This window comes from Scleropages formosus, chromosome 18 (assembly GCF_900964775.1).
Source record: "Scleropages formosus chromosome 18, fSclFor1.1, whole genome shotgun sequence".
NCBI classification, from domain to species: Eukaryota; Metazoa; Chordata; class Actinopteri; order Osteoglossiformes; family Osteoglossidae; genus Scleropages; species Scleropages formosus.
In genome coordinates, this window is record NC_041823.1 from 6,259,277 (window position 1) to 6,272,781 (window position 13,505).

Sequence of the window (13,505 nt, forward strand, 5' to 3'; positions counted from 1 at the left end):
GTTTCCTTAACGTTTAACAGCAACTGAAGCGTGTGCCCGACGGAGTCCCAGTAGAGGCTGGAACCTGCGGTTGGACCCCGGTGGAAACCAGGCTGCAGTCAGTCACACGACGTCGGCAGAACATCTCCCAACATCTCGACTCGGCCGGGGCTGCTGAGGAAAGCAGGACCGCCCTGCTGGTTGGGAGGAGGGGTTGAAGCACCCCCGCCTCAGCCACTCCCACCCCCGCAAAGATATAAACCCCCGTCCGACACGGGCGAGGGGAAGCAGGGGATGGGAGCGCAGCGCTCGGAGCTCACCGGAGCTTGCAGGCTATACACACCCCGGCGGAGCGGGTCCGAGACCCCCGCGGAGAAGCCCCCCCTGCAGTGGAAAGGTACGGATTTTGCAGCTCATTACGTGAATCGCGATGCATCTGAACCGTTACTTTTATTGTCCGTTTAACTACTAGTGCGCAGCGTGTTGCATATTAATAATTTCCTCACCTTTCCGTTTTTCTTCTAGTCGCGCACCGCCCGATGTGCTTATAGCAGCGTCTATATTACGGTATATACAACAATGTATGTATATGTACATGAATAGGAATCTACCCACACACATACATGTATATACATTGTATACCGTCTAAAACATTTGATTTGCCTATCAAAGTTAGTCTCAGAAGCGTTGACAGACATTGAAAATAATATCTTTTCAGTTTTTTCTTTCGTTTTTAGGAATTTATTACTGAAATGATGAAATATGCATGGAGAGACTGTCGGGAAAATTGAACATAAAACACACGAGATGTTCCAAGACCTTCGTATCTCACTTTCACGCTCTACTGATATCTAAAAAATTGCGTCGCTGTTGCTTCGCTGACACTTTGTGAGATGAACAGTATTTCAACTAATGGTCCTCAGCCCGACACACACACACACACACACACACACACACACACACACACACACACACACACACACACACACACACACACACAGAGTCGGACGTGTCGAACCCGAGCCCCACGTGCCGCCGCTGCTGCGCGGTCGCTCTCCACCACAGCGGTGCTGAAACGGCTCTGCGCTCCTTTTCACTCGCAGAACTCATTTCGCAGGCTTAACAACCACACTGGGGCGACAGGTGACATTTATTTTAATGACTCTAGTATTTAGTACTTACATAAAGTCAAGAAAACAGTCTGTGTTGAAAACACCAATGAAAATAATGCGCCATAACAGTAGGATTTATTAATTTTCTGGAAACATGGTTTGATTATATGGGGGCACGGTGGCGCAGTGGGTTGGACCACAGTCCTACTCTCCAGTGAGTCTGGGGTTCGAGTCCCGCTTGGGGTGCCTTGCGACGGACTGGCGTCCCGTCCTGGGTGTGTCCCCTCCCCCTCTGGCCTTCCGCCCTGTGTTGCCGGGTAGGCTCCGGTTCCCCCGTGACCCCGTATGGGACAAGCGGTTCTGAAAATGTGTGTGTGTGTGTGTGTGTGTGTGTGTGTGTGTGTGTGTGGTTTGATTATCTAGGCAGAAAAATCTATAGGTTAAAAATCTGTTCCTTTGCAATGTTCATTTCAATATTACACGATTCTGACATGACTGGACATTAATAAATGAAGTTTGAGTTCCATTCCATCCTTTCATGATCCAAATGTATATGTTGCACAATATTCCTGGACTGCTTACATAAGGATATGTAAGAATATAATTTTTACTATGGATGTACCATGGTCTATTGTTGCTGGAGCTTCTGTTGACATCAGCTGGGATTTTGCTCAAGGTTTTAGCAAATCAATTAGATATGAGATTCCTGCACCGAGTTCACGACTGAAACAGATCATATCTGCTCGTTGAATTAAACTGAATTGAATTGAAGACTTTATTGTCATTGTACTGCTGTGCAATACAACAAATTATAGTGGAACTCCCTGAGTTCTTTAGACAACAATAAAAAAACACAACACTTAAGTCTAAAAATAAAAAAATTAAACAGTTTAAATAGATAATACAGTAAAAAAATAAATACATACACACACATTTTCAGAACCGCTTGTCCCATACAGGGTCACGGGGAACTGGAGCCAACCTGGCAACACAGGGCGTAAGGCCGGAGGGGGAGGGGACACACCCAGGACAGGACGCCAGTCCGTCGCAAGGCACCCCAAGTGGGACTCGAACCCCAGACCCACCGGAGAGCAGGACCCGGTCCAACCCACCGCGCCACCACGCCCCCACGAGTAAATAAATAATACATTATAATACAATATAACACCATAAAAATTAAGCAGTGTTCAGCTCTTTTTGCTCTGGGGAAGAAGTCATCGTGTCTGGTTGTGAAATTGCTCATTTCAGTAATGTTTTAAAAAATTAAAATTGCTTCTAAACGATAACTCTATAATACTGTATGCTGTTTTAAACATTTTGTTAAATGCATCCTTTATTTCAGGGTGTGTTACTTTCTTTTTGCACACTTCTAATTACATTTATAATACAGATACTGCCATGTACATGGTTTGTGGGATACTAATGGGATGAATCTTATTCACCATCATCACTTTCAGAAGTGCTTATCCCATACGGGGTCGCGGGGAACCAGAGCCTACCCGGCAACACAGGGTGTAAGGCCGGAGGGGGAGGGGATACACCCAGGACAGGACACCAGTCTGTCACAGGCACCCCAAGTGGGACTTGAACCCCAGACCCACCAGAGAGCAGGACTGCGGTCCAACCCACTGTGCCACCGCACCCCTTGAATCTTATTCATTCTATTCATAAATGTGCTGTTTAGCATGAGCTCACATAAAAAATAATTGCATGAGAGGATCCAGCAGAGAACATCGAAACTCATGCCACGCTGATTTAACATCGCTGATTTTCCTAATTAATTATAAGTACCATGTAAGCAGGTACAGGTCAGATTGCATCAGTAACACACAACCTAGCTGTGTAAGTGAATAATTAGAGTAGCCCTTTTATTCGTATAAAGTCATTTTAGTATAATTCCTTAAGATATGATGACATGTCTTTGAGCAAATATTCATGAATATAAAAGTTTTTGACTGTCTGAGATAATTACTGTGTATTCTTTGCTCTATTTATAATATAATTGGGAATGTTGCAAACACGTCGAAGCAGCGTTGACAGCTAAGTCACAATTCAGGCTGTTGGTATATTAAAAACACGCAAAAATACATCGTCATGAAGATGGAAAAAATCCGGTAATTAGGACGATGTGTGTAGCGTTGGAAGTCATCATATTAGGTAATTAAAATTTTTGTACCCAGTAGGTTTGGGGTTGCACTGGGTACTGTTGCTTTGTCAGAAACCAGTCACTTCCTCAGTTGTGGTTTGGGAGTGTGTAGCACTGCGGTAAAAGAGTCCCTGTAACTGAAACCAGGTCTGTAAAGCTGAAGCAGGGAGAAACTGGCAGAATGAACCACTGCCTTCCTAGGGGAGCAGCATGTTTTCAGGATGTGTCACAGAAAGTAGTGTGAGAACAACCCACTCTTATTGGTAACACACACACACAAACATATAAAACACTATACACATTGCTCAAATTATATATCTATATCTGCTCTACTATACTATATAGTGCACTTGTTTATCCTTAAGCTATAGTGCTGATTGAAAGTATGTGAATCCTATAGGGATGGTCGTTATTCTTGCATAAGATATTAAGATGAACTTATGAAATGAATAAATGATCAGGATTTGCACACCTTTGCACACCTGATTCTACTCTCCTACAAGGTTTAACCAATGTAACTTGGGGTTCACTTATTTTCGCACCTGCATCATTTCCGTTTTACTACTACACACTTGGTTGTCTCTAGATCAACATATGAAATTGATCATTATACACCTATTATGTCAGATGAGAAAGACCGTTTTTCATTAAAATATCAGTTTAGTGGTAAAACTAAGGAACGTAAGGGGTTTACGCATTTTCGAGTAGTGCTCTAAGTTTTGGTTGTTGTCATGTGTGCTAAAATACGTACCATGGCGGCACAGTGAGTAGTGCTGCTGTCTCACAGAGCCTGGGTGGTGTGAGAGAACATGGGTTTGATCCCCTCTCAATCTGTGTGTAGTTTGCATGTTCTCCCTGTGTCTGTGTAGGATACCTCTGAGTGCTCTGGTTTCCTCCCACAGTCCAGAGACATACTGTTCAGGTTCCCCTATAGTGTGTGGGTGACAGAGAGAGTGTGTGTGTGTTCCACTGATGTATGGGTGAGTGACCTAGTGTAAGTAGTGTATCTAGCAGTGTAAGTCACCACGATAAACAAGGTGTGTGGGGTGATAACACTACATAGAGCTCATTGGAAGTTGCTTTGGAGAAAAGTGTCTGCTAAATAAATAAATGTGAATTACAGATTCCAGTATGTTAACAGCAGACCATAAAACAACGGTGGCATGATTATATCCAGTTAGCGGAGAGCCTAAAACAACAAGGTCACAGTAACACACAATTAGAGTCCACTCTGTACCAGCACGGTCATGGCTACATGCAATTAGAGCAGATTCTGTAACACCATGTCAAGGTTGCACCCGGTTTCAGTGGATTTCCGCCTCCACTCCGGGCAGACCTTTGAAAGCACGGGAATTGCTCTAAATGCAGAGAACTTTCTTCTTGTAATGCTCAGTGTATTGGAACCCTAGGGCATAAACTTCTATTCCTAACCTCTCAAAGCAAGGGCCCTTTGGATCATGTGGTCACAAGGAAAGAGGCTGACCCTGTCCCCATGTACACGTCAGTTCTGGGGGAGAACTTTTGCACAGTGGGCAGCACTAGTGCCTCACAGCTCCTGAGTTGTTGTTCAGACGTGGTCTTTTCCATGTTCTCCCCAAATTTTCAAGGGTATTCTCTATGTGCTCTGGTTTCCTCCCACAGTCCAAAGACAGGTTCCAGTTTTAGGTGGATTGCTGACTCTAAATTGCCCTTTGTGTGTGTGCACATTGCTCTGTTGTATGGATGGGGTGATACTTGTGAGCAGCTTAATGTTGTACGTCATTGTAAGACACCTTGCATGAAAGTGTCGGCGTAATAATAGTAATAATAGTAATAATAATGTAGCTTGGAATGTCTGCTGGAGGAGTAACACCCATGTGAGTCAGCGGTAACAAAGCAACGAGGCTTTCTCACCACACAGCACACACTCACTCTATTGGGAAAAGCAACTAAGCTGCATTGTGAGTAACAAAGAAAAATCCCGAATTTAAAAGGTTGGAAATAAATTGAAGTTTCTGGTGGTCTAAACAAACAATTCAGAGCAAGGAACCAACATCGGTCCAGCAAAGCTCCAGCTAAGGTGACTGAGGAGCATAGTCTCACAATGAGGGTAATTTTGTTCCAAATTCTCCTCCTTATTCACATATTTGTATGGATACATGATTGAGCTCAACTCTTTCAAGTTCTGGATGTATGATTTTACATACCGAAGAGAAGATGCTTTTTTTTTATTCATTTTATCAGCCAAAACGCAACACAGTTCATGCACCAGTTTGTGAGTCATACATACATCGAGATTCCATGTCAAGAACCATACATTTTCCTACCATGTTACCATGTTTTCTAGCAAGAAAGCACAAAAAGTGGATTTGTACATGTATGTACAAGTTCTCTTTGGGCAAATTAGTTTATTAAATTTGAAAAGCAGGAAAACTGTCAATATGTGATTTACTTGAATTAATGTTGAATATTCTGATGGTGGGGGTGCGGTGGCGCAGTGGGTTGGACCACAGTCCTGCTCTCCAGTGGGTCTGGGGTTCGAGTCCTGCTTGGGGTGCCTTGCGGCGGACTGGCGTCCCGTCCTGGGTGTGTCCCCTTCCCCCTCCGGCCTTACGCCCTGTGTTGCCGGGTAGGCTCCGGTTCCCCGTGACCCCGTATGGGACGAGCGGTTCTGAAAATGTGTGTGTGTGTGTGTGTGTGTGTGTGTGTGTGTGTGTGTGTGTGTGTGTGTGTGTGTGTATTCTGATGGTATAAGGGGGTGTGGTGGCACGGTGGGTTGGACCATGGTCCTGCTTTCTGGTGGGTCTGGGGTTCTAGTCCTGCTTGGGGTGCCTTGTGACAGACTGGCATCCTGTCCTGGGTGTGTCCCCTCCCCCTCTGGCCTTATGCCCTGTGTTACTGGGTAGGCTCTGGTTCCCTGTGACCCTGTATGGGACAAGTGGTTCTGAAAGTGTGTGTGTGTGTATATACATATTTTGATGGTGTTGCATGCAATACACTGAAAAATTGTAGAGAGAGCGCTTCAATTACTCGGTATAATGCAACCTTCTCTGATGAAGTGTTTGGAATTGAAACTGATGAAAAAAGAATTGGGGCATTTCTGGTCCAAACTGGGCTCAGACATGGATTAGAAGCTTTATTGATCTGGTATATTGAGCCATATTGTTGTTGGGACTCAAAAACGTACAAGTTTATTTATGTAGGACATAGACAATTAGTTTGGGGTAGACCACTGGGCTTCGGTGGTCCGAGTGCACTAAGGTTGGGTTTTTCACTGAATGAATTATGAAAAAATGCACATTCAGTCTAGGAACAAATATAGAACCAGTAACAATATGTAAACATTGTACCCACATAAGTGGCCTAACCCAGCAACGCGGGGCATAAGGCCGGAGGGGGAGGGGACACACCCAGGACAGGACGCCAGTCGGTCGCGAGGCACCCCAAGCGGGACTCAAACCCCAGACCCACCGGAGAGCAGGACCCGGTCCAACCCACTGCGCCACCGCACCCCCTTTGTAATTCATTGGTTATAATCAATATCAAGCAACTGGTAACGTCATAAATAGCTGTTCTGACATTTTAAAGCAGTTTATTGCCTTGTGAGTATCCTAGAGGATAGATAATAATTAGATGACTACTTGCTTTCTTAGGGAAATATTTGAGATGATTGTTTGGCTTTGGTGTTTGCAGTTGGGTATTTCTAAGACTGCAGCTTCTCTTCAATTTCCTGCTCTTTCTTCTGCATTTTGGTGCTCCTGTCTCACCCTTTCAGTACATTTCAGATGCAGCTCTTCTTTGAGGGTCCTCTTGTCTACGATCCAAGGTTCGCTGTTTTGTCTTTGAGGCCGTAGCATTGAGGCACCCGGCTCGGTTCCCTTTGTTGAGTTGCCTATCCTTGGGTTATGAAGATGTGGACGGGACATGATGGAATGTCTGATTCCATGTGACACATGATGTCTGCACAAGACGTGATTTTTTTTTTCACGTGTCGCTGACATCTGAGTGTATCTGCGCACTATGTGACTTCAAGGCAACTTTTGTATGCGTGACAGGAACACTCTGTTCTTTACAAATGCTAGTTTAAGAAGGAATTGCTCAGAAACGTAAGAGCAATGATATTGATCAGCTGGATTTTTTTTTTTTTCGTGGTTTCGGTCTCCTCCTGGGAGACTGACCGCGGTATTTGCATCGGTGATCCAAACAGTAATTGTTTGTTATACTGTTTCCTTCAACATTTGACAAGGTCTGCATGGATAAACCATCATTTGTGTCTCCTCTGAATAAAACACATTTACAGAAGCATGAAATGCCTGGATCTGCAATCTGATCGTTGCTCTAAAAGGGGACATTTCACGAGCCACCAGATTTAAAGTGATAATCATGTGTTCTCCAACGCAAACACACCCCGCATTTGGAAGCGCATGTGGTTCAGGGATTGCTGAGAGCTGCAGGGTCCATGACCGACTCTGCTGTCAGCCTGTGAAATAATATGAAGGGTTAATCACTCAGACCTCACAAACCGCTCACTCTGTAACACGAAGGGTTAATTGCCATGCCCCCAGTTTTAGCTTAGTGCTGTAATCTAAGGGTTAATTATGCAGTCATCCTTCTCTTTGTAATCTTAAGGGTTAATCACTGTCGCTGCAGTCAGGTTTCATGCTATAAACTGAAGGCTTATTCACCGACATTGCAGGTTTCACTATGTCATCCTAAGGGTTTATCACCCAAAATGCAGTCAGCCGCTCACTTTGTGATCCGAAGGGTTAATCACCTCTGAACATCATTTTGCATGTGTGTGTGTGTGTGTGTGTGTGTGTGTGTGTGTGTCTTTTCAGACTGCAGACAGAATTCGCTCCATGGCTGCAGGGTCTTTCTGAGCAAATCCCTCAGCTTTTTATCATTCCTAACAGATGTTCCCGCAGCTCAGAGTGATGTTTGGTCATCGGCCCCTGGGTACATTCTTCCGTCCTCAACCTCTCTTTTTCTTTCTTTTTTCCCTCTAATTACCAGAAATATACTTTTTGTTTTAACACTGACTGTGCATTTTGTACTTTGATGATAAGGATGTGTCAGTTGTGTGTGTATTTTCCTCAACTGATATTTCTTGCTCATACAACACATTTTGCGACTACATTTACATTTGATTACTTACATTTATTTATTTAGCAGACACTTTTCTCCAAAGTGACTTCCAATGGACTCTATGTAGTGTTATCAGCCCACACACCTTATTCACCGTGGTGACTTACACTGGGTCCCTCATCCATACATCAGTGGAACACACATACACTCTCTCTGTCACTCACACACTATAAGTGAACCTGAACAGCATGTCTTTGGAGTGTGGGAGGAAACCAGAGCACCCGTAGGAATCCCACACAGACATGGTCTGAACATGCAAACTCCACACAGACTGAGCGGGGATCGAACCCACGTCCTCTCGCACCACCCAGGCGCTGTGAGACAGCAACACTACCCAACGTTCTTTTAAAGGTTTATTGCAGTAAAAATTCAGAAAAATGATTTTATGTCAGAAAAATGAGTATGTGGCCATTGTTCAAATGTTAAATGCGAATGTAAAGATCGATGGACATCACTTTGCAGTCTGCAGAATGGCGCCTATAGCACTTGAGGGACTGAAGATCCACTCCCATGTTAGACCCCTATAAGGCTAATAAAAATTGCACTGGAATATCTGTCCCCTTGATATTTGTGGGAGGGCCCGGTGACCATCCCAATGGCCGACAGATTGGGAACCTCTCGAGGCGCGAGATAATGCTTCCAGCTATTTTAAAACGAATGGTCGTCCTCCGCTGGAAACTTTGTCAAATGAGGTCTGACAGTGAAGAACAATGTCAAGCCCAACGGATCCCAATTAAACCTGAGAATCCCGGCTTCACGATTTTGGCCCTCGCTGCTCGTCCTTGAGGCTCCAGACAGTTTTCATTCACCACATTTTCCACCGGAGACATTTATGTTGCCGGTGAGGTAATTGGTCAGCAGAGCACTGGAAATGTCACAGGACTTTTTTCTCCCATAAGGTGTGTGAAGCGTGAAAAGTGTAGCGCAATAATAAAAAAAAACACCTTCACTAAGCGTTCACGCTCTGTTTGTTAGAAACAAATGGGTGGATATTAAAGGGAAGCGCTATTTAGATAAGTCACGTATGAACATGAGTTTTAATTCTGGGAGTCATTCTAGAAACATCTGGAAATCGAAGGTTTGCAGAAAGTATAAGGAGAGATGCTTCTGGAAACAGTTTATACGTGTGTAACATTTAAATTGATTATACCTTTAATGTTGCTGTTTAGCTTCTTTTTTCTATATTACGTATTACACTTTGGTGAATTTTGTTTTAACTTTGCTCGGCTTTTTAATAATGTTGGCATTTTTATTCTGCGTTGGATGTAACGCTACTGCTTTTGCCTATCAGTAATTTTTCAAAATACAACATTTTCAAAATGCCACTGGAAAATGCAACATCGAATTGTTTTGGGTTATTACACTTGCATGATTCAGACTGAGTGGCAGCAAAATAAGGTTTGTACCATCAGCCACGCAGAGTAAATTAAATAATTCAATCAAAATTAAATATACACAAAATTCAATCTAAACTAGTGAACTACAAAATATTGTACGTGGCCACTGGGTAAGTCCTAAGTGACAAAAGAATTGCATGTTGCACATATTAATTTTTCTCGAATTAACTTATACCTGAGCTCTCATAAATATACTGCCCTTTCATTATGTAATACCATTATTCTATGTAAAGATTTATGCAGCAGAATATGACCCCTGAACCTGTTGTCTGCAAGAGATATTCTCCAAAAAGTGTTCTAGCTTCTTATCACGTCTGGCAGGAAATGAAAGGGAGCCTAAACTCAAATAAACCAGTCTTGACTTGGGAAAATCTTGCTGCAGTTTGATAAGGCTGCTTATGAATTTAGATCCAAGAGGATTAAGGAAGCGGAAAACTGAAGTTGCACAAAATTTGCTTTTGTTTGTGTTAATATTTGGTTTTATGGAAAAAGGCAAATTATTTAATGAAAAAATATAGACGTTTAATTTTCTGCCAAGATCTCGGTTTTTCGTCAAGCTGTTTGTAGGTATGTTATTGCACACTTCCATTGCCTATTACATTTGGTCATCTTTGAAATTATTTCAAAATGATTAGTTTTGTTTAGTATGTTGAGCAAAGGTTTCAATTAGAGGAATGTATCGTTTAACTGGAGAACTCATTTTACACCATTTCAAGAGTGTTAGCTCTACAAATCTGCCCACCTTTATCTGTGAAATTACATTTGAATTAATACATGCATATGGTATTATGTATATTTATTCGTTTTTATTCAGATTTATTCAATTGCCCCTTATTTAATATGTCTCGCTACAGTGATAATGTCACAGATGCTTTACTTTCCCACTTCATTCAGCCTTTTTACATGGTAATCTACTCATACCCTTCTGCTGTCACTCACATTGTGTGTGTGTGTGTGTCTCTTTTGATGTCCTTCATTTTGGACTTTTTTCTTCTCATTTTTCCCAGAAGGAGTAGAAAACTTCATAATGTACCGCAGTGCAGGCTTCAGGATCTGAACAAACCCCAACCAAGTGCTGCAAGATCCCAGACGAGATGAATGCGTCAGAGAGACCACAAGCGCTAGAGCTGATCCTCAGCAATGCGAGCTTCGCCCCTCGCAACGTTACCACGGCCCCCAACGTGAGCAAGCCCCCGGCATGTGAGCAGGTGGGCATTGCCACGGAGCTGTTCTTGACCCTGGGCATCATCAGCCTGCTGGAGAACATCCTGGTCATCTGTGCTATCGTCAAGAACAAGAACCTGCATTCACCTATGTACTTCTTCGTGTGCAGCCTGGCTGTGGCTGACATGCTGGTGAGTGTCTCCAACGCCTGGGAGACCATCGCCATCTATCTGCTTCGGACTGGCCAGCTAGTGGTGGAGGAGAACTTCATCCGGCAGATGGACAATGTCTTCGACTCTATGATCTGCATCTCTGTGGTGGCCTCCATGTGTAGTCTGCTGGCCATTGCCGTGGACCGTTACGTGACCATCTTCTATGCCCTACGCTACCACAACATCATGACCGTGAGGCGTGCTGCCTTCATTATCGCCGCCATCTGGACCTTCTGCACCGGCTGCGGCATTGTCTTCATCATCTACTCTGACTCCACGCCTGTCATCGTCTGCCTGGTGTCCATGTTCTTCGCTATGCTGCTTCTCATGGCTTCGCTCTACAGCCACATGTTCATGTTGGCACGTTCCCACGTCAAGCGTATCGCGGCCCTGCCTGGGTACAATGCTGTGCATCAGCGGACCAGCATGAAGGGCGCCATCACCCTCACCATCCTCCTTGGCATTTTTGTCGTCTGCTGGGCGCCCTTCTTCCTCCACCTCATCCTCATGATCTCCTGCCCCAAGAACGTCTACTGTGTCTGCTTCATGTCGCACTTCAACATGTACCTCATCCTGATCATGTGCAACTCCGTCATTGACCCGCTCATCTATGCCTTCCGAAGCCAGGAGATGAGGAAGACCTTCAAGGAGATCATTTGCTGCTACAGCCTTCGCAACATTTGTGGGATGTCAAGCAAGTATTAGTTTTCCTATTTGAGAAAAACTAACGTAATTATCCTCTATCTATAAAGATGAAGGTCTTGTAAATTCACATGGATAATTCCACCCCTTATTATTTGCAAGTCTGTGGTTTGTGCTGGTCTTCAGAAGCTCTGGGTTTATCAAGCTTTATTGCTGCAAACACATTCAAGATGCTGAATTGCACTGCTGTTGCACATTGAATTTGCTGTGTGTTGCTGCAGAAGTGCGGTTTTAATTCATGATATTGTAAGTGATCGTAATTTATGGTCAATTTTCTCAGCGCTGGTGAAAAGTTTAGATGATCTTTCAATGGTCTGTTTAAAACATGAATATGAAGCCTGTGTGTGAGATTTGATCTGCTACTCACAGTGTTAGTGGTACAATGAGGTTGGGTGTAAAAATGATGCATTTCGGTGATATTTCAGCAAGTCGGAGCATCACGTGTTTATGAGAAAGGGTTTGACGTGGCCTTATAAATCATCAAGGATGTTAACTGAACGTGCTGGCAATATAAAAACAGTAAATGTGCCAACTTGGTGGTTAGCTGTGAGGTGAAACAGCGCCGGAGCAGTGCGATGTGTTTTAAATACGGTGTGAGGGTGGGGAGTCTTTTTTTTAAAATGTTCCTCAATCACTCTCTTAGTAACGGGACTTTGGAAGACCTGGACAAGTGTGAAAACACATCTTTTCAGAGGAGATTATGGACACGCTCTGGAGCTATTGAAAGAGACTAATCTGTATATTTGTTTGGAAATTCAGTTTTTTTTTTCACATCACAGCATTGACTGTCGGAGCATTATTGCGCCATGAGCTTAAGTAGGTTATGCACACACACACTAAATAAATAACATGTTGTTTGAATAGAGGAAAGGGTTTAAGTTTTGTGCACATTAATTGAAATTTTGGAAATGCCTATCTGAAAAACAGAGAATTTCTCAGAAGAGGAATGTACTAAAGCAAAGTTCTTTTACAGAACATGTTTGGATCAAAGGCTTTTGCAACCTTTTCATAAACACCTTCTCAGCATGAAATAGCTATGCAGAGCGTTATTAAAATTGTATGACACATTTTGAATATCTTGTAAATGAAATAAATATATTGTGAAGCATTATAAATGCTCCACCTTGCTGTTGTGCCATTTTATGTTGCGCTTTTAAACTGAGCTGTGATTTCTATATAGATGAAATGAACCGTTTATGCTATGATGTCCTGTAGACATCACTACTGCTATTAATTGATTTAACTGGCATTTTTCTCCAAAGTGACTTACAATTATTCACAGCTTGGTAAATTTCACTGTATCAATTCAGGGTAATTAGCTTGCTCATGGGTACTGCAGCAGGAGTGAGATCTGAGTGTAAGGCGGAACATCTAACCACTATGCCACCTGCAGGTATCGTGTTAATTTGACTAATTTTACATTGAGTCCGTAAAGGAGAAGCATGACAGTATTTTGTACTGGAGGACCCAGTTGACCTCATGACAAAAAGATTGTGGCTGCACATGGTCATAAGTATGGTAAATGTTTGTAAAGTTGAGAAAAGCCCAGACCTCATAAATCCAAGGAATTGAAGAGCTTTTGCAATTAAATGTGGTTTGTATACAAATTTGTTTCTGAGACACTTTTATGAACATCTGGCATGCGGTGATGTTCTCTGTAATTCTCTGT

The 13,505-nt window shown here is 43.1% G+C and overlaps 1 protein-coding gene across 2 annotated transcripts; it reads left to right on the forward strand.

Annotated features, from left to right (window-relative positions):
• The first annotated feature begins 278 nt into the window (after positions 1-278).
• LOC108940591 (melanocortin receptor 5-like) lies at positions 279-12,872 on the forward strand. 2 transcript variants are annotated; one of them, XM_018762843.2, is made up of 2 exons: positions 279-376; positions 10,766-12,872. In XM_018762843.2, exon 2 carries the CDS (start codon positions 10,853-10,855, stop codon positions 11,837-11,839), a length of 987 nt encoding a protein of 328 aa, XP_018618359.1. In that variant the 5' UTR covers positions 279-376; positions 10,766-10,852; the 3' UTR covers positions 11,840-12,872. The 2 variants fall into 2 exon arrangements, with proteins under 2 accessions (XP_018618359.1, XP_018618360.1); XM_018762844.2 differs by having other exon boundaries at positions 10,769-12,872.
• The last annotated feature ends 633 nt before the right edge of the window (positions 12,873-13,505 follow it).

Bases quoted from the DNA above. Each gene is read 5' to 3' on its own strand.
- LOC108940591 (XM_018762843.2), top strand. From the start codon at position 10,853: ATGAATGCGTCAGAGAGACCACAAGCGCTAGAGCTGATCCTCAGCAAT.